The sequence below is a fragment of the Terrapene carolina genome, unplaced genomic scaffold (genome assembly GCF_002925995.2).
Source record: "Terrapene carolina triunguis isolate 2854851 unplaced genomic scaffold, T_m_triunguis-2.0 Scaffold192, whole genome shotgun sequence".
Classification (NCBI taxonomy): domain Eukaryota; kingdom Metazoa; phylum Chordata; order Testudines; family Emydidae; genus Terrapene; species Terrapene triunguis.
In genome coordinates this window covers 23490632-23515656 of record NW_020664543.1, presented here as the reverse complement: position 1 = coordinate 23515656, position 25025 = coordinate 23490632, and the positions used below count along the sequence as shown (strand labels likewise).

Here is a 25025-nt window from a genome sequence, read left to right as displayed (position 1 = left end):
GAAGGGGGGTGGAAGCAGTGCAGGGAAGTGGAGCTGCTCCTTCTGGATGGGGAGCAGAGCGTCATTCACTCTCACTGTGATGCTAAACGGCCAGGAATCTGCAACAGCCCTGCTGGGGTGTGCAAGTGGCCACATGCTGCTACTGCAGCTGATCGTCTGCCCCTGAAGTGACCAGGTGACACACATCCAGCCCCTGGGACCCCAGGCTCTTAGCCTTCTGCTGTTGGAGCTGAGCAGCTCTGTGCTGTGTGATGTGAGGGGGTTCACTGGACTGGACAGTGCTCTGTAGCAGTCTGCATTGGGGGGCTGCCCCTCCCCCTGACAGCCTGCAGGGAGGAGTCTTGCCCTGGGGCCCAGCTTCACTTAAAGCTGCTGCACTGTTTTTGCTGCTAAAAGCAGAGTGGAAACTAGCCAGCAGGCATCTGTACTTAGCCTTTGTGCTCAGTGCACTTCCCAAAGCCGTGCCCCTGATCTCAGTGCTGGGAGAGCCATTTCTGAGTGTGCCTGGCTTTGCCTGCAGCGATTATGGCTGGGCACACAGGCCCTGGGCCTGGCCCCACCAGTCCTAGTCTCTCTCCCCAAGCAGTGTAGGTTGTTGCCTTTGTAGCTGCTACTTCACGGCAGCCAGGTAGAACTGGCCTGGCAGACAGACAGAGACACACCCCCAGCCCAGCTCCCGTGGATGCATCAGGCAGGACAAGGCCCAGCCTAGGGAGAGGGTGATTTTCACCCTGCTGCCAGTTCCCAGCTTCCCACCGGGGCTTCGCTCTGCCAGGCAGCATGCAGCAGCCCTTGCTCCAAGGGCCCAGCTCCTGCCACCTCGCCGTGGAGCCAGACCTGATGCCTCCCACCCTGCGCAGCCAGGCCCTGGCCCAAGCACACAGCATTTCCTGCTGGTGGGGTTTGCCGAGGAGTCACCTGGGGAAGAGCCTCACTGTGAGCTGGATGTGTGTGAGTTGGACACAGGGCCACTGTCTCCCCCCACCCCGCTCTGGGCCCCAGCCTTTGGTCCTTGTGGTGGGAGGGGCTGCTCTGTGCCCCCACAGAGCCTTTGGCCTCAGCCTGCCTTGGGCTTACCTGGCCCAGAAGGGGGGATGCCCACACAGCTCAGTGCTCTGGCAGGAGAGAGGCTGTTACCCCTTAGCTGACTGTAGGGCAGGCTGTTCTCCCAGCGCAGGCCAAGGGGCCATGCAAACACACCTCTGCACTGTGCTCGCCATGGCAACCCTAGCAGGCCAGCTCCAGTGGGCCCCCTGCCATTAGAGCAATGGTCTGTTCAGTGCATGGGGGCTTTCCCACCAGCAGGTTAATTATGGCACCAAGCCCTGACCTGGGCTGTTTCCTTCACACCAGGGCAGGGCCACAAGGGATCGACACCAGGACTGGCAGCAACAGCAGCTACTTCTCCCATCCCTTGCAGTAACACTAGGCGTTGTCCTCCAAGTACACACAGACCCCAGGATAGCCTCTCTCTAGAGTCTGGGATTTTGGAAAGGGCCAGTTTGAGTCGGTACCAGAGATTCTACAGCTCCCCCCTGCTGCTCCTGGGACACTCCCGAGAAGAATACAACAGGTGATAGATTTGCTGTTCCAATGCTGGGCTTTATCATGTGCCCAGCAGCTCTGCTACTCATCCCTTACACAGCAGTTCTGCTGCCCTCTTCTGGCATGTTTTAGCTACTACAGCTCTCCAGGACCTGCAACAACTTTCTACCAGCTGAAGGACACTAGAAAGCCCTTGGCATAGGAAATGCCAGACTGCCTCAGCTCCATATCCTGTCTCTGACAACAGCCAGCGCCAGCTGCTTTAGAGAAAGGTACAAGGACCCTGCTGCTGGTAGCTGTGAGATAAACCTGTCCCAAGAGAACATTTCCATTTAAGCAAGCTATGTACTTGGAAGTTGTGCTCACCTGTGCATGCTGCCATACACAAATCGAGTGAGCCCTGAAGATTAACTGTCAGCTGCAGCTAGTCCCTGTGAGGTGTAGATTTTAATACCCACCACTGAGCCCCACAGTAGCTCTGCTCCCCACATTCTGCCAAAGGGAATGCTTGGTTTCCCAGGAGCCAGGCAGGATCAGGGGGTTCCCATGCTGACAGAAGTGGAGTCAGTTTTTGGTCTACACATCACCTTTAAATCAGCAGGCTCGTCAGTCTTTGGCGGTTGCAACATGGAGCCAAACGTTCTCTACATTAAGAGCAATTTTGTTCTCCACCTCTTGCTGTGCTAGTAACTTGTACTTATGAATCACTGTGTATACTGGCCAGGGCTTGAACTGCTAATGAAAACGTTATACAGGCCACATCCCATCTGGTTCCCTGCAGGAACAGGAAAGGTTTTGAATTAAATCCATCCACCTGCACTGTGGTTAGGGAACAGGGCTTTGATACATAACAGACACCTCTTTAAAGCCCATGTGCTGAAGCATTACAGGCCAGTCCTTTCAAAGGCTAATTTGCATCTAGTGATAAGACATGGGCCAGCTACAGAAATTTGTGGGGTGGTGGGGAGAGAAGAGACCCTGAGCTGTGTCTTCCCTGTATGAATTAGTATGTTGATGGCCATTAACTTTGAGGACTTCAGTTTATCTACAAAGGATTTGTATAGGAACATTTATTTCCAAACGACACCAGCTGAAGTCAATAGAAGAATCCAAGGTCTATTTTGGGTAGACTAAGCAGATCAACCAAACTTCCATCTAGCAGGGTAAAGGCGAACTCTTCCTTCAGAAGCCCTCCTCCAAAGCTTAGCTCACCTCCTCCCATATAAAGTATGCAGCCAACAGTTCAGGACTCCAGTGGGAATTGCCAATGGATATTAACATGGAGTTCTTACACTGGAAATCTGAAATTCACCATCCAGAAAGACCTCAGCTTCAGTTAAAGGCCAGAATGGAGACAAATCACTACAAGAAGTGCACGGATGGTCATTTATAAAACAAACAGATTCAGGTGGCTGCACAATACCATGCATCTCCCCACTTGTGTATTTCTATTAAGTCCAATGATTGGGAGTGCAATGAAAAGAACCTGCTAAAACTGGACTGGTAACCATGTCAAAAGCACAGAGCACCAGACAGGCCCTTTATACTCTATACAAATCAAAACAGACTAGCTAACAGTAAGAAGGGAAACAGCAGCCACCAAAGTCATATTCTTGTTTATTAAGTCTATGTAGGCCTCAGGAGCTAACTTTTCTTGTAAGTAAATGGAGCAGGCATCAGTATCTATAATGAATAAATTTATTGTCTTACAAAAATCATCGTCTAGAAATATGGGTATACAAGAAAACAAGATATTTGCAGTCAGATGCCTGGTGGTCAACAGCCAGTTCAATTAAAAAATATCCAAACGCACAACAAAACCTTTGTAACAGATGTTAAAGCTTTTAACCCAAAGGAAAATCATGTTTTCAAGCACATTGCAGAGGGATGAGATTTCATAGTTAACACTGATTCATTATCACTGAATATCAATACCACCACTTTGACTAGAGAGGTACATGATATGAAGCACAGTCAAAAATTAATACAGTAAATCATTGTTATATAGGCAAATTATATATGTAACATTGTCTTAGTACTGTAGTGTCTAAGGCACTTTCTGTAATATCAGTTTTTCAGCTATTTAAACAAAAAGAATGTAACTACTTGGTGTAACACTGTTCAAAATAATAACCAAAGAAAGAATTCACATCCACTGGCGTGTCAACTCTCAGGCAGGCAATATCCATCTTTTAACCTCTAAACTACAGAGACTCCAAACAAGCCAAAAACAGAGAACAGTACAGATGGTCCTGCTGATTTAGGCTCAACAGCTGGTAAGTGAGCCAGCTCTGTGTTACACAAGGCTGGCTCGGGTATTTCTTAAACCTGCATCTCATGGCTGTGAAACTCTCTCATGTCAAGAGGAGCAGCAGCTATTCAGCTCCACGTTCTGAAGACTAATCAGCCAGCAGTTAAGAAGTAAATTCCCATCCTGAGCCTCTGTTCCATGTTTATTTTTTCCATGTTACTGGTGTTCATATTTTACTAGCCTTACTATGTACAGATGCCTTCGGACTGATATAGCAGGTCTGTACAGATGCGAGGTATTGTACAAATTAAGAACGGTGATACTATTCAATTTACCTGTAGTGCACAAGCACTAATTGATGAAGCAGATGCCAAGAACACTTCAAAATGATATGGCAGGTTAAAAATGGATTCTATTCATTCAACCCTAGATTTCCCTCTGAACACTTCCAAGGCCTTTTCACAGTTTACTTGCTGATTGTGTGTTGCTCACAATAATTAGGAGAAAAAGAAGAGATACGGGAGCAGTTTGGTCTTCACAGTGTGCCAACAGTTGTGTTACAGCTGAGGGCCATGTGAGCACAAAAGAAATGGAAGGGTGTTATCTGTACAACAAAGCATGCATAGTAATAACAATGGGTCTGCCCCAACCAACTACCGCTTGGGAATGAAGTTTCTGAATTGATAAAAAAGTTGTATCTTTCACATGATGCTTTATAAAATGGCTTTACAAGGAATATCTGGAAAAGAGATGCACTGAACAGAGACAGTTTACTATATATAAAAAAGCAGTTGTACCTATATTGAAGCAGGGTACAGTATGGTGAGGCTACAGAGCCTTAAGACATAGTTGACCTGTGATAAGTAACCTTGTAGCATGCCAATATTACATAAGGCAGATTCACGGCCACAAGGCAATTTGCTGGTCAGGTAAGTCCTTTGCATTCCACTATGTGTAAAAGGTCTCTGCATGCTAATGGTGTGACACGGCTCTACTCAGTTTGGGCGGGCTGCGTTTCATTGATGTCACTGCCTTTGCTTTCTGCATCGTCGTCAGAAAGTTCCAGAGAAGCACCTTCAATATGCAGCTGGCGTCTACCAGATCGACTTGAAGGGAAGGTGATCGGGCCACCCCTCCTAGAAAAAACCACCAAATGATTGCTGAATGCAGGCTGTGCTCACTGTCTAGCCTGTGGAATGAATGGGTCACCTGGAAAGCCACCAAGAGGTATAGGGTGGAACCCAGAAGTCCCACCAAGTCATCCATCCTTCTAGTCACTAAATGTCTGGGCAACCTACACTAAGGAGGGTCCTGAAACCGTCACTGGGGTCAGTAGTTATGCCCTCCAAAAGACACTTTGTAACAAAGGTGTTTATTTCAATGCAGACCACCTTCCCAAATGTCATGTAAGCCAGAAGCAGGGCAAGGAACGGCGTTTAGTACATTTGTGGACATTTAATGGCCCCAGATACAGGAACATCTAACAGCAGCAGGAAATGGGCTCAGTGCTACAGTACATTAATAGTGAGAAACACTGACTACTAGCTGATGTTTGATTTGTGGGCAACTAATGCTGTAGAGCCCTGCAACCCGACCGGAGCCGGATGGGATCCAAAGTGTCAGGCTTGGGTCGGGTCAGAAAAGGTTGGCTCTCCTCCCCTGCCCACAGGGTCGGCACCGCAGTGGCTGTGCGCCTCACGCTAGCTGGCCATCACTACCTCATGGCACTGCAGCACACGCATAGCCCAGCAGAGGGTGATGGGTGGCAGGGCATGCAGCCACCAATGCAGTGAGGCCGACCCCATGGGCAGGAGGGGGGCGGCGTTGATTCGGGGGGGAGAGGGAGAAGAAAAAAAGGGGAAGGTTTAAAAATGAGGCCCGAGCAGATCTCAAAGACACTGTACGTTATAGCGAGATCTGAGCTCCATGCACTCCAGCATGACAAGCAACTCCTTTAGTCTGCACTGCGGCACTGCCACGGTCTTACAGCTGGCCAGTTCAGCTGCTCTTTGCCTCTCGCACGCTCTGCTCTGTGCCTAGCTCACTCAGTTCCCCTCCCCCTGTACTTCAGACCACACGTCTGTCTTGGTGTGCCAGAGAACCATTCCCAGAGAAGGTACTGAGCTGGATTCCAGCCAGGACAAAACCATTTATTTCTGCCATCTGTCACTTACATCAACAAGGAGCTGAGCCCCCTCCCTGACCCTTACAGCATTTCCACAGAGGTTGGAATCAATCATACTGACTAAAACCAACCCACCTGTCAGAGCTAGAGCCCGGAAGGTTTGGAGCTGACTGAGTACAAGGATCTTCATGAGGATTTACTGATATTTCCCAGCATAGACCCTGGTACTCCAGATTCCAGTTTGAAGTTCCTGTAACATTACTGGCTCTGCTATGGCACTTCCAGACTGCTTCTAACAGACCCTGGCATCATGGAAGCCTCCCACCATGAGAGCGAGTTCCTGTAGCTACTTTAAAGCTTCACTGGGGTTTGTGAAGACTTAGGTAAGATGCTACCTGTGCTCAGAGTTCCTTCCAGGGCCCAGGCCCGCAGACCGGCTCTGCTTACCTCAGCCTGTTTTTCAGAGTGCTGACTTCCCGGCTAAGGCCCTCATTGGCCTCCGTGGCATCGTCTAATTCACGCTGAAGTTTACGACGGGAGGCATTCACACGTGTCGCTTCCTCTTCAGCTTCCTCCAGCTGGCGTTTGAGCTGCTTCATCCTGGCATTAGCCTTCTCCATCTAGGAGAGAGAGCCAGGTTGTCAGCACGAAGCTCGACTAAGCAGAGAGCTGAGCAGCTGCAGCTGAGTGAAGTTTTGGGGTAAGGCAGAAAGGAAAGAGCTGAATTCTCATCTTTCACATTCAGCCTCACTGGAGATTTTGATCGGGACGGGACAGAACAGGTTCAGTGTCAAAGTGGGACTCTGTCCTAGCCAGATGTCTCCTGAGTGAGTGAAGCTCCTCAAATGCATCTTGTGGAGCCCAGAGTTTAAGTGACCAGACTATCATGCTATGCAAATCTCCAACTGAAGAGCTGCAATTCATTCTTACAGAGACACCAGCTGTGTCCTACCTAGCAATGGGGTCTGCAGGATGTAAAGGAGAGGCATGGAGCCCACGGTGGGAGATCATCCACACCTGCCAGGTGCACAGTTCCCTCCGCCTCCAGTCTTGGCAGACCCACAGTGCTGTACTGATTGCAGTGTAGGAGCCTAGTGGGGTTGCTGATGCCCAGTCCCCCAGCTCGAGTAGGTGGGAGCACCAGGCTACACCATGGTGACCATGCACAGAGGCTCCACCCGCCAGCAGCTTGCCTGTAGCTGCTGCTGGTGAGGTGTTTGGATGGGAGTCAGGGCCACTGTGAAGGCCGCTCTCAGGTGGCTGTGGAGACCACAGAAAACACCGGGGATGGAGGAAGGAGAAAGAAGGCCCACGAGTTCCCAGCAGACGCAGACACAGCATAAAAGCTGTGCAGCTGGAGACAGGAAGTACGGAACTACCCAGCAGCTCCACCTGGATTTGCGGAGGGCTGCAGTGAGAACTTCCACCTTGGGCTATATTCTCATTGGGACTCATTGTTATCAGCAAGCATTTGAACAGGGTTTGTTTTATGTCTGGTGTGGGGCTTTTGCAGCAGGAGTTTCCGGGGAGTATTCTATGCTCCAGGTCGATTGTGGGACAGCAGTTGTATCTGAGGCTCTTCCCAGAGCACGTCTGCAGGCGTTTGGGTTTGGAGCACGGCTTTGCACCTTTGCTTACCTGTTCTTTGTACTGGTCTGCATGCCGACGCTCATCTTCCACCTGCATGAAGACTTCTTTCAGTTTCTTCTCTGTACGACGTACCAGCTTGTTAGCAGCTGCTCTTTCCCTAAGAAAACAGAGCAACGTTAACCCCAGGATTAACCAGCCTGGGAATTTTACACATTGGTTCACCTGTGGCAGCGTTCTCTTTCCAGAGCACAACTATAACACATGTGGAGTTTGGTGCTAGCATGTCCAGATCTGAGTCACACTCTGGAGCACAAATGGGTTTGATTTCTAAGTACCTTTCTAAAATGCTATCTTGTAATTGTGTTGGTTGTAACTGAAGGATCTAATCTGTCAGCATGGGAGCAGAGTGGGCTTGGCTGTCCCAGGTTAAAACTAGGGGTGCTTGTTCACTGTGGTGGGGCTCAGTTGCGGTGCTTTAACAAGGGCATCTGCTAAGCATCTGCAGAAGAGAGATGGTTTATGGTCCTCCCCCACAGCTAAAGTACAATAGTGGATGGAGGGAAACGGACTGAAGATTTAGAGAGGATGGTCTTATCACAGGAAGAAATTATGGTACTAAAAGAGAAGGCTGATTTTTTTCCCTGGAGCCAGGCTGCCTTGTCCTTGGGCAAGACATTAAAAGCCATCCTTAACACAGAAAAATAGCCACAATACCAAAAATAATGAGATTTTAATGGACTGTCCATTGAACACACTTCCTAACTCAGATTGATAGAGGGTTGTGGGCGTGAGTGCTATCAAACTGCCGAGGTCTGTGTCACTGGCTGTGCAAGGTGCTTATACGGCTGCACCACACTGTGGGATCCACTGTATTACCACAAACATCACAAGGAGGCTCCACACCCAGCTAGTCTGGGGAAAGAACCAGTTCAGCAGTTTCCTCTGTACAGCGAATTGACCTTGAAACCCAGATAAGGTGAACACACTGTAAAGCCTCAATCTTTTTATGCTGTTCAGTCCAAGAGTGTCCCTTTAGCAACTGAGTTCTAGCTGGGGCTGAGATGGGAACATTTAGTACCTATGAGAAGTCCTGCTAGGGCCATGGAAGTTTCAAATAACCAGCGCTGCCTGTATTTACTTGGAACACCAAACAACCATCTCTTCTTACTTTGCTTCCTGCTCAAGCTGTTCCTCTAGCTGCCCAATCTTAGCTTCCAGAGCAGAAATGGTTGCCTTGAATTTAGACTTCACAGATCCCTCCAGCTCCTGCAGCTTGGCTTTCAGTTCTTTGTTTTGTCTCTCCAGCTGCTGGCGTGCGTTTTCACTCTTCTGGGCAGCACTCCGTTCTCCTGCCAGCTCCGAATTGAGCGTATCAACCTTTGGGAGGGCAAGAAGAGCCAGTCATCGGGCAACATTCAAAGCCTTCATTCATCTTTTATATGGTACACTTAAGGGACATAAAAGTGCCCAAAGCAGCATATGCCAAAGGTACTTCACCTGCAGTGTGGTCTTCCTAAACCGGTCATTGAGGAGTTCCATATTGCTCTGTTCCTCTTCCAGTTCTTCCTCCAGCTGTGCAATACGGGCTTCCAGACGGCGCTTCTCATCCAGCAAAGCTGATCTGGAGGGTGAAAGAAAGCGTGTGGGACGTTACATGGTCCAACCAGGTAACGCAGTAATTACCTCCACTTGCTTTTAATAACTCAGCAAACGCTCTCCTGATGCTGCAGTGCCTATGCTAATCATTCCCTTCAATCAGGAAAACAGTGAACCAAGAGGTCAGTGTGGGACATGCAAGTGCATTAGTAGAAGACACAGTCATTGCTGCTTATAAACAGCCTTGGACAGGATGACAGTCCGTTTGATGACTCACTTTCCAGAAGCACTGTTTGCAATCTCATCAGCCAGCTCATCCCTCTCTTGCTCAGCATGGCGACGACCTCTTTCTGAGGCAGCAAGATCCTGCAAGGGGTCGTGAGAAGATTCATTTGCTTATTTACTACACAGACTAAAATAGCACTGGTGATTTCAGAGCTCTGCAAACATTAATTCAGCTCCCCAATACCACTAGGAGACAATGAAGTGCTGGTATGTGACTTGCACATAGTCACACAGTCAGCAAAAGAGCCAGGAACAGAACGCAGGAAGCCAGGCTCCCTCCCTTGTTCCAACCACTGGCTCACACTCCCAGTCTGTCGCTAATGGCTTCTTCACGACTGCAGTGGATTTACTTCCCTTAACCCTAAATGGAAAATACTGTAGTATTTTAGATTGATCTTTAATTATGTCAATTACCTTCCAGCTCTCTTAATACATCGATATCTTGAATCGATTTTATTATTCATACTGCATTACTGGTTTCTCTTCATGGAAAGTCTTAATTTTTGAAGCTCATGAAAAATAAACACCCCCTAAACAGTCATTTACAAAGCTACAGAAGAGTCTTTGTTTGCCAGACATTACAATAAGCATACGCAATCATGGCAAAACTAAAACTAAAAGGCACAAGCTTTTCAGGTTCTCTGTGGCCCACAACTTAGTAGTTAGCACAACCAGTGTCAGGAAAACTTCAAATATATTCTACAATGCTTCATTAGTGTATTTTCTGTATCCAGGTTATGAGGCATTAAAAGATTCCTGTGCATTTACTGATCTAATTCTCTATTAGTAATACTGACGTTCTGCATTTCAAGCACCTTCCATCAGAGAAATGGATGAGCACTTTGAAATCAATACAGCCTCATGTCCCCTCAGGGGGTAGGAAAGTTATACATGTGGGGAAACTGGGCATGGAAAGATTAAATGACAGCCAAGGTCACACAGGCTGCTCACAGCAGAGCTGAAAGAGAACCTAGATCTCCTGGTTCCCAATCCAGTGTTCTAATCACCAGACAGGTGTACAGAACACTAACATACATGCCGCTCACAAAGGCAACTCAGAACTAAATCATACCTCTTGGAGCTGGAGTATTTCCGCTTCAAGGCCTTTCAACTTCTTTTCGTTCTCCTTGGACTGAGCAAAGATCTCATCTCTGGATGCACGGGCCTCTTCCAGCTCCCGCTGATAGTCTTTCATCTGAGCCTGGAATTTAAGAGAAGGAAAAACCATCATCTGTTAGAGGACAAGTGCAGGGATTTGCTATAATCCCTTTGGGAGGTCAGCATTTAGTAAATGAGAGTACACACACAAAAGGGGCCTAGTCCTACTTACTGTTTGAGATCACTATTCATTGTAACCCTAAAACACACACATTTTTGGTCTCATACTCCTCCACTGGATTCTATCCAACTTCCCATGTTTATTTTTAATAAAAAGACAGGGCTACAGAAAAAAAAAAAACTGCTTAAACTTGAATGATAAAAATTGGCAGGAATCTTATTGAGATCTCATGCTTTTAAATGGCTTGGGGAGAAAAAAGGTTTGATTTACCTAAATTGACTGAAAAATGTTGTAATGAACACTAATAGGAAATGTTCTCAGGTCTGTAGATGCACAAAAAGATCCATTAGTCTGAATGTGTGACGTTAAGTACACACTTTAAAACTGTATTTTGCTAAATTTAATGTTCTGAACATTACAACTACTGATCAGATTTTACGCAAATTTGGCTTGACTGTGGATATCATTAGACCCCAAAAAATCAATTCAAACTTCAATTTCCTTTAAGAAAAATGGCACTAAGTTGTTTGAAAGTGATGGATGCAAGCCAAAATCTGCAAGCCATGGGACCGCTTAGTTTATACATACCTAAAAGAATACACAGCAGTACATGTTAGGGTATGGAACCGCACATTTGGCTTGCCCTACTAAAAACTAGTCCAACTTTGATGCTGTCATGTACCTGTTTTTTTGTGTGATATAAAGAGATGTCAAACTTTACACCGTTGGGGGTTTCTGAAATTAGGAATCTAATCCTTAAACACTAAGGTAAAAAAAGTTGTGTCTCACTGCAAAACCTAAGGTTGAACTTCATGCTGCCTCTGTATACTGGAACAATGCACAAAATGCTCAGAGATTAGGAGTCAATAGCTATATTACAAATAAAAATACATTAAAGAATATTAAGGTTGCGAATCAATCACTCAGAATTAAGGTTGTCCATCCCGTCTCAGTTCCCTTCCCAGCTCTTCATCTGATCGGTCTTCTCCACAGCCTCCAAGCACCCCTACGCCCACATTCCCTGCCCTGACTAGCTCCCTGTCCTAGTCTCTTTGTCCAGTGCGTTTCCCCACCAACCTAGCTCTCTGCCCAGCCAGTCCCAGGTTTCCCCTCCGTCCCCACACCCCAGCTCTTTGTCAGAGCCATTTCCCCTTCCCCCTCCAACCACTGGATCCCAGTCCCCCGCCCCTCACCCAGCTCCCAGTATCTTCTCCTCCCATCCAGTCTAACATGGTCCCCTCTGCATTTGGTTCAGGCAGCTTCTTCCTCTACACTGCCTGGGTGCAGCAGTGGGGCACTGAGAGCACAGGAGAGACAGGCTACTTGCTCTCAGTTCCGGTGCCCGGACCCGGACCCAGACCCAGACCGAAGCAGCCGGGAACTGCAATTGCAGAGGAAGTCCTGTTTATGCCCCTACTGCCCAAGACTGGAGCATGTTCAGCGTGGACAGAATCTTCAGGGAATTTAGCTGCAATGCTCCAGCTAGTCTCTACTGAGAATGTGAGAACTGTGATGTTTCAAAGGTTTATCACTTGGCCAAATTTAGGCAGATTTTCACAGGGATGGGAAAGGCACATCCCTGACAAAAAGGTCATTTCTACCCTCCCTCCTCCAAATTTCAAACCCTGTTCCAAAGCATGGAGGGCACTAGAGCGTCTCAAAGAAAAGGTCACCAGAATTATTGTTAAAAAAAAAAAACAAAACACAAACAAAAAAACACAACCCACCATAGGCAAAGCTATGCATCTTCTCCTAGTCTCATTTTTGGAAATGGCTGAATAGTTTCAGCCAAAACTTTCCAAAAATGATTCAGCTTGAGACAGACACCCAGCCTGGAAAATTTCAGGCCAAACAGTTAGTTTGTCAAAGTGATAAGCAACTCAAAACCGGACAGTATAATGAGAAGTGCTGGGCAACCTTAATAGGCAGTGTTACCAGCCCCACCTAGCACATTTGAAGACACATTTTCAAGTCACTGCTCAGCTATTAAATCAGTTATTTTGACCTGGTTGTTTTAGGAGGTCCTTGGGGGGTGGGGGTAGGGGGGAGGAGGGGATATTTAACGGAGTCCTTTACACAAAATACTGAAATAAGGCACTTTTAACCATCTCATTGACAAACACACTGATGAACTGAAATTACAGACACTGGTGCAATATGCTGCAGGAAGCAGCCATCCAGGGACAAGAGTGAAGCTTGAGAATAGGGAGCTGTTCTCACCCTCAGACTGCAAGGAAACTTGACCAAAAGCAGCACTCTAAAGCAAGAGAGACTCCAAATTCATTCATGGATTGGCTTCACACACCTGCAGTTTGCGCAGCTGTTTGATTGCTTCATCTCGAGCCTTATTTGCAGCTTCTATCTGAGCTTCAAGGTCTTTGAGATCCATCTCCATTTTTTTCTTGGAAGCCACAGCAAGAGCCTTCTGTTTGCGCTCATCCTCCAGTTCAGTTTCAAGCTCCCGCACCTGTGAAGTGATAGTTTGAGAGGCTCTGTTACAGAAATGGATGAAATGGGAAAACTCAAGGAGATCTCAGAATGACTCTAAAAGGATAAGAACCAAGAAAGGCCTTGATAACACAAAAGAGTGACATGAGAAAAGCTCAGCTCTTGATCATTAGCCGGTTGACAGTACTACAAAAGGTAAGTTTGAGGGAGAAAACCCATACACAACTTATGGAAATCTTGACAGCTTGTGATCTCTGCAGAAGTTTTTGCAACAAGAAGCAAAGCAAGATCTCAAAGCAAACGCGACCTCCAGGGAATTTCTGAAGTACTTCTGAAAATTCATATGCTAAACATCCTATGGACTAAAACAGTTCTACCCATTCAACTGCTTCATGATCAACTTTCTGATCAGTGTTTCTGTCTACCTTCTTTGTTCCAGTGCAGAAGCTAATATTTCAGCTTATTAAACTGCTCTTACACAAAACAATAGAATAACCTGAACATTTTTAATACAGAATTATAATTAAATGGTTACTTCAGGCACATCTATGTCACCAACACATACAGTAAGACATTGTATCTCAACCACAATTCTTCAAAGCAAAAATGAAGAGCAATTTAAGTAGTATCAAATATCTGAGCAACCAGCCAATAGTAAGCCAAAACAGATTAACAAGTTATGCAATAATGTTAAAATTGAGCCAGAAAAACTTGGTTGTTACACAGAGGATAGTGAAAGGAAACACACAAAACTGACTTTGTTGTATACTGAATCGAATTTACTATTTTGTATTAGAATGTCAAGAGCTCTTTTCCAGTGGTGATACAGCAATTTGCATGCTTACAGCAGAATGAGGTAGGGAGCCTTAAAAAATTACCTTCTCTGTCCATTGTTTATAACATTCCCATAGAAGCTGGAATCGGGCCAGTGTTTCCAACTCTCACAATTTTATCAAGAGTTTGGGGATATTTGATACTTTTCTTTAAGACCCAGCTCCTTGAGTCATGTGATTATGTGACTGCTTTAATTTTAAAGAGAAAAAAGCCCTCACTGTTCTGGAAAAAAGCTTGAGAATGAAATCAAGAGCCTGTTACATTAGAAGACAAATATGAATCTAAAAACATCTTTAAAAATCTCATGATTTTTAAGCCATCTCTTAATGTTTTGGGGCCTGACATAATAGTTCAATGCTAGGGGTTGGCAATCCTGTGATCCCTTTTCCAATTTTCATTAAGGGAATAGTTTTGCTAATTATCTAGCACTTATCTAAACTCTGTACCATATCTGTCAGCAGGAATGGATCCATCTCTGAAAATCCAAACACTGCATCACATATTTTACTTGGCATAAATCCAGGTAGCAACTGCTGCTACAGAGCAGTAGCAGGAGCGCGTGCATTGCACATATTTTCGTAAGATCACACCAAAAACTGCATATTTGTAAGTGACTTGTTAGTAGTTTTGGATTTATAAAGACATTTCCAGTCTTTTCCATTTTAAAAGGTAGATAAAATGGAAAGAACAGCCAAGTAGAAAGTATCCCCTTAAGAAATTCAAATCAAAACACGCTACATTACACGTACTGGAGGTTTTGTGCTAATCTGTCTTGCAGAATGTGTAAAGATCAGTGCTTAAGAGCTCCGTAGGGCAGGAACGTCACACAAACCTTGAGGGACATCCCAACTTTTGGGTAATAAGAAATCAATTAACCATGTTCTTTGTTTGTTTGCTTGCTACAGTTGCTCTCAAAAGCGTGTTTTGTAGGGGATACCTGTTTAACCAGCATCCGCTTCTTCTCTTCATTCTGTTCATCTCTGGCCTGTAGGTCTCTCTCAAACTGGGCCTTCATAGCTTGCATGTTCACTTCCAGGCGAAGCTTGGCATCTTCTGTCGCCTGAAGCTCATCTTCCAGTTCTTCTAGCTGGGTCCTCATCTCTTCAACCTGCTGCTCTAAGGTTCGCTTGGACTTTTCCAGTTCATGGACCTAAAACACAAGCATGAAGCAGACACCATCTTTCTGTTATTCTGACAATAGCAATGGTATGACTGCAAAATAGAGGATTATATGAGAACAATCAATAAGATATTGAGTCCTTTGTTAGCACTCATTTAACTCTGGCTGTCCTACACTAAACCAGAATAACTAAGAAACTCATTCCTAAATCTGTATTGAGAACAACCCAGAGCAGTAGATGAAGTTTTAACTGTCTGATAAATAGAAGGAAACTAGCAGCTGCGTAGTCAGCGATTCAGAGTATCCCAAAGAAAACAGAGCTAGTAAGGTAACAAGTTTTTAATCTAGCATAAAGATAACATTCAATCATTTGATCGGTCTCTCCTACTTACCTCGTCTGTGAATGTTGCAGAAATGCCTGGCATTGGTGAATACCGATTAGCTTCCAGAGTATTAAATTCTTTAGGTATTTTAAAGTACAGCTCTTAAATATCAAGGTTTCAGACTTGCAAGTTTTACTATCTAGTATTAGTTTCTTTGTACAAATGGGCTTTACTATTTTATCCCCTTCATGCAATGCAGCACCTGAGAGGTGGAAAAATACTTACATTTTTGCCCACATCATCTTTGGAGCTCATTAAGTCCTCCATCTCCGCACGCAACTGCTTATTCTGCCTCTCAAATTCTTCTTTACCCTCCAGGGCTTCTTCCAAAGCTCGCGCCAGAGACAGTGCCTTGGTCTCCTTCTCTCTAGCCTCTGCCTCTGCCCGGTCCCGCTCCTCTGCATAGCGAGCAGAAATGTTCTTTTCTTCCGCCAGCATCTGAAACCATCAATACAAGTTTCAAATATAAATCTAAAAGAAAATCGGTCAGAAGGACACTCACTGAAGTTTCAATGAACAGGTTAAAGCTCTCAGGTTACCTGGTACCTTATTATTCTGTCTACAATGTCAACTCTTGGTCAAGGGGCTTTGGCATGAGATAGTCCCTATTTTATCACCCAAAACATAGCAGTCTGAACATAAAGGGAGCTTCTATTCATGTTCTAGGAACTGGCTCAGAGCCTCAGTTTTATATTCCTCCTTCAGTCTTCATGACTAACTGTCTTGGGAGATTCTGATGGATTTTTTGAGAAAGGACAAGTCAAACTCTAGCATGGCTATAAGCTCCTACTTAAAAGACATTTCACTTTTTCACAGCCCTATCTGACCAGAATGGAAAGCACCAAGATAGGTGCTTGGCTCACTGAAGCTATTACAAAAGTTGTCCCCTGTGAAAAGCTGACATTGCAACAGCCAACTGAGTCCAAACAAAATATTGTGTTTCTATTTAGAGGTCTCCCTTAAAAAGTCTTGGAGTAATTAACACGACTGAGGCTATACACACTACCATTTCTTTGCCCTGGTCTACACAGAATTTAGGTCGACGCAAGACAGCTTACGTCAATTTAAGTGTCTACACTTAAAATGTAATTCCCACCAACAAAACTCGCCCACTACACTGACTTAAATCCACCTGCACGAGAGGCAAAGTGCCAAGGTTGATGCAGTTAGGTCGATGCAGCGTCAGTGTAGACACTGCATTGCTGACTGTTGCTGGCTTTCAGAAGCCGTCCCACAATGCCCCACACTAACAGTTCAATCCGTACAAGTGCTCCTGGGGAGGACGCTCACTGCCAAAACAAGGAGCAAAGTGTAGACACACACAAGCAATGTAATAACTGCAGCGACTGTATACTGATGCAACTTAGTTCAACATAATTCTGTAAAGCAGATGTGGCCTTAATGTTGAAGGCAGAAGTGAGATGACCGGAATTAGAGTACCTGATCAAACTTCTTCTGTTTTTTCTCCAAGTTGGAGACAATTTGGCGCTGATGATCCAGGTCCACTATCAAGTCATCCAGCTCCTGCTGCAGGCGATTCTTGGTCTTTTCTAGTTTATCATAAGCCATTGCCTTCTCCTCTAGACGTTGGCTCAGAGCCTCCATATCCTTCAGCAATTTCTTCTTATTTTCCTCCAAACCTTCAATAGTTCCCATGTCGTCATCTACCTTCTTCTTGGCATCAACCAGCTAAAGTTTTACAGAATACAATAAAGTGGTTTCTTATAACTTCTTAATGTTCACAGCTATTAACAGGATAGAATAAAAATGCAGTTACACCTCCACGATGCAAAGACAGTAACATATTACACTGGGGGAAACCCACAAGAACAAAAACAGCTATTTCTGATTAAGCAAGGTACAAACAAAATGATGATTCAACAATGTATGAAAAGGTATGAAGTCTTATATGCAATGACAGTTAAATCTGCCCAAACTAACTCAAGTACTGAAATCTTACTGTTATTACAAAATGTTTACACTTCAGTGGAGAAAGATCAGTGAAAAATTATTCGACAACTCAGCCTAATTTTTGTCCCAATTGAGAATGAAATATTGCCTGGCAGAAGTTGTAATACATTTCACAGTCATCACACTGAATTTGTGGGCCACGCTAATGTCCTACCGCTTCCAATAGCTTCATACCTGCGATTGCAGGGCGAGCATCTGTTTCTCCAAGTTCTTCCTGGCCTCTTCCTCCTCTTCCTGCTGCTCCTGTAGGTTGTTCTTCTCTTCCTCCAGCTGCCTAATCCTACTGCTCAAGTTCAATTTCTGGCGGGTTTCCTCCTGAAGAAGCTCCTGTTGGCATAAAAATAATTATTCTTAAATTTCACCCTTTGCTGATAGTATTTAAATCTGGCCTTAAGCTGAGCTGCCCTCCAATATTGTTTTTAACAAGTCCTTTGTTTCGGGTGGTGGAAGGGGGGAGGGGTAAGGGGGGATGCTTGAAAGAAAATAGTATTTTAAGTCAGCTTTATTTTCCTGAATACTGTTTGATCTGAAGATATTCAATACCCCTCTAATTTGCTAATATCAGGTCCATCACTCACATCTCCAAGAAGTTTAATTAAAATCTAGTTTCATGGCCAAAAGGTCATCTTAAATTGGTACGGCTTAATACATAGCGGTATGCAGAACTAAGCCATCTTTCAAACAGGAAAAAAAAAATTACATGAGATAAAAGGAGAATTGTTTTAAAATTGCAAGATCTGGTTATGCTGCTTAGCTGGCACTACCCAACACCTGCTAGAATATCATTACATCTATAATAAATTTTCATCAGAACCCACTGCTTTCCTTGTGAGGGGAGGTTTATTTGTGTCGTGCTTTTACACTCCTATACTTCTCTTCCTATTAAAAAAAACACTTGTCTGAACAGCAAAACTGGCTAAAGACTGGTACCCGAAAGGACAAGAACCATGAGAAGTGGAGAAATCGCTTGGTTGAGCGGGATGGGAATCAACTCCACTAAGTGATAAAAACACTTACATGCTCCACAGACAACGTTTAAGACCCTAACAGCCTAGTGAAGCCACGTGCCCTTGGACACATCACAATCTTATCTTCACAAGCCCCATGGTGAGGCCAGTAAGTGGCTGGGTTAGAAAAGTTTCCTGACATCAGATGGCCTTAACGAAGACATGGCCCTATTGGGTCAGACCATCAGTCTCTCTAGTCCTGCATCGATCAGTGGCAAGTCCCAAGACACTTCAGAGGAAGGTGCAAGGAACTCCACAGTAGAGAATTCTAGAACAGTGTACCCACACAGAGAGGGTCTTCCTAATACCCATTAAATAGTGAAGTCTATTATATGGGGTTAAAAATGCAACTCTGTATGTTCTCATTTATGTAAATGCTCACTTTTAGTTTAAATCCTACTTAAGCTAATCTGCCATGATGGTGCCCCCTTATCTTGTTAAGTCCCTCTGAATTTCCTCGTTCGTCTCTGGTCTTGGCTAACAAATTGTGTCGTTGGCAAATTCAGTCACCTCATTTCTGACCTTTTCCAGATCACTCAGTCAAATTTCTTATTAAGGTTTTACTGCAATTATAATTGACCATTTCTGTTTTCTGTCTCAACTGGTTTGTAATCTAGGACAACACTTCACATCTTGTCTTCAAGGCACATGACTTACTTTCCTTGTCAGTTTTTCATTAGGGATTTTTGACAAAAGGTTTTTTGAAAGTTCAAGTTCTAAAGAGGTTTTTCTTAATCGTTTATTTTGGGGAGATGTTCAGAATTCTAGAAGAGCAGCACAATTCTCCATTACAGAGTCCATGCTGTTTTGTCTCGAGTTAATGGAATTATGACAATTTTCACCTGCTGAGGATTTGCACCAATAGTATGTCTATCTGTGGGACAAGAGTAACGGGAGAAAAGACTAGGGAGGCAGGAAAGAAGGCAACAAAATCCTGTGATTTCAGCATGTTTCAAAGTTTTGTTACATTCCACAAATTTAAGTTTCAAAATTGTCAGGGGCTGACTATGCCCCTCCCTCACCCAATTCACCTCAAAATTTCAAGTCTAACTGCAATCATTTAAATGCTAATGTTTTAAAGTATATTTTCCCTGTTTTCCTTTATTCAAGGGGAAATTAAATGCACACAAACTCTTCATTGACAATGGCTGTAAAGAATGTACAAAACCTTTCATGGTTTATTTGTATATTAACCCAAAACAAACAGTAGGGCTAGGTAATTTTAAGATCTCAAATTATTGGGGGGGGGGGGGGGGGGAAGAAGAGGAGGAGAAAGACGCTCTCCTTTATGCTTTACAGGTGCCCCAAGGGCCTGGTTTACATGAACATTTTACGTACTGGCTTAGTAAAGTTTATGGAATCATCCTTGGTAGAACATAAGAAACACTAAGTGAACCTTACTGAGAGGGCAAAGTCTAGTAATTAGCAACTCTAGTCTGCCATGAAAAGTCAGGTTTTTTTCCAGAGATTCAAAGGCCAGAAGAACAGGAGTACTTGTGGCACCTTAGAGACTAACAAATTTATTTCAGCATAAGCTTTCATGGGCTACAGCTCACTTCTTCAGATGCATAGAGTGAAACACACAGACAGAAGATATTTATACATACAGAGAACATGAAAAGGTGGAAGTACGCAGAAGGATCTCTGATCATCTAGTCTGAGCACCTGCATAACACAGGCCATCGGACTTCCCAAAAATAATTCCCTTTGAACTGGAGAATTCCCTTTGAACTAGAGCTCCCAATGCAGCTGAACAGTCAGCAAAACAGTACATATTTCAGTGCACAGTGGCTCATCTGAGCCAGTGCAGTGATTATTTGCGTAGACCAAAGATTTCTGGCCCACAGGGAAAGTTATTGATGGGAGGGAAATGAAGGGAGTGTGATATCCGTGCCATACCCAATTCAAAAAGCTAAGCAAATGTGGATACTTAGGTGCCTCACAAAGCCTTCTAGAGGGGGCACTGAGTGTTGCTTGAAGAGGAGACTGAGACCCTGAGTTTTCAGTTCCACAGCTGAACGTTTCTATTGATGAACACAAGTTCAGTGTTAAAAACTGGGTTCTTATTGAAAACTGAAAACACACCTGTGTATCTTGAAGTTGAGACTCCAGACCTGCCGCATCTTTGGCAAACTTTATGCCCTTCTTCTCTGCTTCCTCCAGGAGGCTTGAGACATTGTCCAGCTCATTCTGCAAAGCAAGCAATCTAAAGGTAACACCAAGCAGCTGGTCTGCTGTAGCAGCTGTACCCTGCTGAGAGCTGTGGGTGCAAAAGACCACAACACTCAAAATATACCAAGCATGAAAGCGAAGGCAATGAGAGCTCCAGGTACAAAGATGCCCCCAGGTAATAATTTTAACTAAGTTTTACATTTTTAAGTTGAATGTCAATTATGACTTTAAAAAATAAATCTCTTGCAAATGCATGCTTACCTCCACTGCTGTTGAGAGAACAATCCCATAACCACTTTTGTATTCACATCTGACTTTTGGTAATATTACAATTAGTATTTTAAATGGTATTTCCATTACAGGGCTGCCTTATGGGATCTATCACTGTCCATGGATTCCCAAGTGACAGCAGGGTCCAGAGGCTGCAACCTTTCCAGGCAGATCCCTGGAAACTGTCAACACTTGTTATTTCCAGGATGTGCTACTATAATGCACCCTACTTGGGGCTACTCAAGGACTGCTTGGAAGTTTCAGATAGTATGAAATGGAGCCACTCACCTTTGAGAAAGTTTAGGTTGTTTTACCTAAATAAAAGACCCTGCATTGTACTGGGTCTGAAACAATTACAAATGCAATTCAGGGCACTAGCTTTTGTATATAGAGCTGTAAATTGCTTGGAAGCTTCTCTCTCAAAGACCATCTCTTTCCCTTGCCCTATTTGATAGTTGTGATGAGCCAGACTTGAAAACCTGGTAACTGCGTACTCTCACTACAGACACTTCTGCTTTGGACTTCACTCTTTCGCTGTTCAGTAGAGACCAAGGCTGGGGCCTTTAAGATACAGCGCAAAACAACTATTTGATGGAGCTTTTTGCAAATTTAAATCAACAGCTTAATCTATGTTTACAATCACTGTGCAAGGGATGGCAAGTGAGATTTATTGGCCAGCTGCTAATGATATTGTTAATTTTGTAACCAACCCCAGATAGCAACAATATGAATAAAAAAAGTTCAGACCTGTAATTAACTGAATAAAGATAAAGTTTTATATTGGTAAAATGTTCCATATTTTTAATATTTAGGAAGTGCCTAACAATTTTTAAAAATGTCTTGGAATGTTTGCCCGGTTTTTACATAAACTTCTCTTGTACTGTGCAGAAAAGCTTTACATATTTTTCATCTATTTCCATTTTACAGAAGTCAGAGTTTTATTAGGAGAAATTCCAAGTCTGGATTTTAAAAAAAAGAACAGTTTCAAAGTTTTGTAGACTACACTGTGACTAAGCAGAATCATTTCAAGAGTCTATTTGTAGATTCAGGTTTCACACTGACCATATACCAAGCACATATATCTCAGTCATTGCAAGGTATGTTTTTGCAGAGTCCTTTGATTTTAGCAGGTGATGCAAGACTAAAATGCAATGGGGTGTTTTGAAAATTTATCTATGTTTTCCAATTAAGAGGTTAGGATTTTGTGATTGTAAGAACATGCCAGAGAAGAGACCAATTTCAATCTTACCTGCAGTTTGTTAGCCTTTTCTGCCAGCTCTGCCCTAATCCTCTCTCCTTCTGACACTTTGGCATGTAGTTCCTGTACCTGAGCATCTAGCTTCTTCCTCTTGTGCTCAGACTCTGCTTTGACCTGCTGCAATACCTTCACCTCACAGGCTAGCTCCTTGTTGTCAGTCTCTAGGCCTTGCTTGTTCTTTTCAAGATTTGCTTTGAACTAGGAAAGCACAAAATAAAAGCACATCACTAATTATAGCACTTCACAATATTCTCCATTAGGCACTTTCCTACAAAATATTTGACCTCAAAAAACATTTTTAAATTCACAAGTGGCAACTGAGCCCAATGTGAGTGTTAGCCGTACATAGAGAAATGGCAGCTTCACACATCAGCACAGGACCCTTGGGTAAGACTGCAGGTATTTTCCCATCCTTTATATTTGCTTATCCAAAAAGAGTTTTAAATTAACGAAGTGTTTAAGTCTTACATAAGTATATTAAGCATTAAAGTTGTTCAGGTGGATAAACTACATTTCCACCAGCATTACTTAATGCTGTAGTTCCCACTCGCAAGAATTTTGCCTTTCCAAAGAGAAACTGCTGCAGTATTCCTTATGTTTAACATAGAAAAAAAATACAGTAATGTTAATTATTTGCAAAGGCATTAGTGAATTATGATGACTGTAGTTAAACAGACTTCAGCATACTACACTTGGCAGCATTTGGAATAATTTCACTTTTGAACAAGATACTGTAGCTGCTACTAGAAGACATTGTTATGCAAATGTAATTAACAAGAGTGAGTCCTAATCCTGGCTGCTAGGGTGACAGCTATCATAAAAATGGTCACAGTTCAAGGTAACTGCACCTGTATTCCCTGTGTATGGCCCAGCAACGGCACCCAGTCCAGACTTCTGGCTCCCAGTTGTTGCCTCTCTTGGGTGGAAACCTAAATCTCTCCTCCTTCTGACCAGGAGCTTTCCAGGCTGAACAGTTCCCTGACTATACTGTGACCTCCCTAGCAAAGACAGATGGCTTAAGCAGGCCTGCATTGCTTCTCTTCTCTGTGTAATTGCCACTTAAGTTAGCACATAGCTCTTTCTAAGCAAACTCATTTATTCTTAATGTAAAAGCATTAGACAAAAACATCCTACTAAACCAATAAAAGAACCTACATGCGTGATAATAAGATGACCAGAGATCATCCCCTCACTCCAGCAACGGCTCTGGTTGGGTTTTTTTGTCCATCAAACCCCATTCAGGGTTTTTCCTGTGGTCACAAGTTCAACACAGCTTCAGCTAAGAACCAGCCCACTCATGGCTCTTAAGAGTCACTCCTTTAACCCATTTGAGTATTTGAAGCCACCATAAATAGGTAAATCAGTCAGACAATGCTCAAGACACAGCTTCAAAAGGATGGATGCAGAGGTAGGTCAGGAAACCCCCTTATTTCTTTGTCTAGCCCATTGTTTCATACTGTTATTTGAAGCACAATACTGTCCTAGGCTTTACATTAGCCATGCCTTCCCCTTAAAGAAGTTACATAAAATCCCATATCAAATACTTGAATTAATACAATGAACTCATAAAATACTTACCTAATCCAACAACATTAAATTAGGATATTGCAGAATATTGTCATAGAAGTCACAACACCACTGCACAATTTGGCAGCGTGTATTAAAAAGACGCCTGGGACTAGAACAAAAGGGGCATTATGGGTCACAACTCAAGTACATTGTCAGAACTGAATGCAGAAGCATTTACAGTACCTTGATTTAGCCAATATGAATTTTTTTGTATAAGCCCCAAATTACCACTACTTTCTCTGGAAACATTCTGCAAGCTACATATTCTGAGAAGTGCTTCTCATCAAATGAGTTTGCAGACTGCTGTACCAAGTAAGCAGCTAATAATACCTGGTACAATACTTTGTCTCTAGATGCATCACTTCAAAGTCTGTCAGGGAGATGGATCCTGGGAGCATTCACTAGTAACAGGTTGGTATTTGAGCTAGAATTCTAGCTTCTTGGTCATTTTGTAGCAGATACATACGATCAGCGAAGATCTATTAGCTCCATGAGCAAGTATGAGACAAAGGGACAAGACTGGCAGTGTTATTTGACGGAAGTGTATTCAATCCCAAAGCAAGAAAATTTCAGCTCTCTCATGAAGTAGCTTGCAATTCCCACTCACCCTTTTGGCCTGTTCAAGTTGTTCAGAGAGCTCCTCCAGTGCAGTAGCATGTCTTTGTCTGATTTCCTGTATTTGAGCTTCATGGTTCTTGGTTTCTTCTTCAATAGCTTTCTTCAATTCAGCCACTTCCTGCTCACGCTTTGTCCTGGAGAAAGCATCATAATACAGTAGAACCTCAGAGTTACGAACACCTTGGGAATGGCAGTTGTTCGTAATTCTGAACAAAATGTTATGGTTGCTCTTTCAAAAGTCTACAACTGAACATAGACTTAAAGCAGCTTTGAAACTTTACTATGCAGAAGAAAAATGCTGCTTTCCATTTTTTTTAGTAGTTTATATTTGCTTTTTTTGTCTCTGCTGCTGCCTGATTGTGTACTTTCAGTTCCAAATGAGGTGTGTAGTTGACTGGTCAGTTTGCAACTCTGGTGTTCATAACTCTGATGTTCTACTGTAGATTATTAAAGCTCAACATTTTACAGTCTAGTTTATTCCTCATTTAAGCAAATTTTCTTTTTGAACTTTTGTCTCTTGCTGTCTCCCTGAAGTGTTACAGTGGTTTCCACAGCAGCATAATACAGCAGTGTTCAAAATCCACAACTGGGATGGTGGGGGGGAAAGAGAGGAAGGGCAGGGGGAGATGAAGAATAGTTTCACAATTAATGATCTATAGTTGGTAGACCTGGATTTTATTCCCAGCTCTACCAGGCTCACTGTA

General features: G+C 43.8%; 1 protein-coding gene across 4 annotated transcripts in view; it reads right to left on the bottom strand.

Annotated features, from left to right (window-relative positions):
- Positions 1-3225: 3225 nt before the first annotated feature.
- Positions 3226-25025, bottom strand: part of MYH10 (myosin heavy chain 10) — a 154090-nt gene continuing 132290 nt past the window's right edge. For all 4 annotated transcript variants that reach the window (XM_024215616.1, XM_024215617.1, XM_024215618.1 and 1 more), the window contains 15 exons: positions 24311-24455; positions 22126-22332; positions 20520-20624; positions 17602-17754; positions 16897-17145; positions 15682-15894; positions 14891-15103; positions 12977-13138; positions 10465-10593; positions 9385-9473; positions 9009-9132; positions 8680-8888; positions 7560-7668; positions 6369-6541; positions 3226-4932 (listed from right to left, as the gene is read on the bottom strand). In XM_024215616.1, coding sequence (XP_024071384.1) covers positions 4788-4932; positions 6369-6541; positions 7560-7668; positions 8680-8888; positions 9009-9132; positions 9385-9473; positions 10465-10593; positions 12977-13138; positions 14891-15103; positions 15682-15894; positions 16897-17145; positions 17602-17754; positions 20520-20624; positions 22126-22332; positions 24311-24455 — 2425 coding nt within the window. In that variant the 3' untranslated portion in view covers positions 3226-4787. The remainder of the gene's footprint in view (positions 4933-6368; positions 6542-7559; positions 7669-8679; positions 8889-9008; positions 9133-9384; positions 9474-10464; positions 10594-12976; positions 13139-14890; positions 15104-15681; positions 15895-16896; positions 17146-17601; positions 17755-20519; positions 20625-22125; positions 22333-24310; positions 24456-25025) is intronic.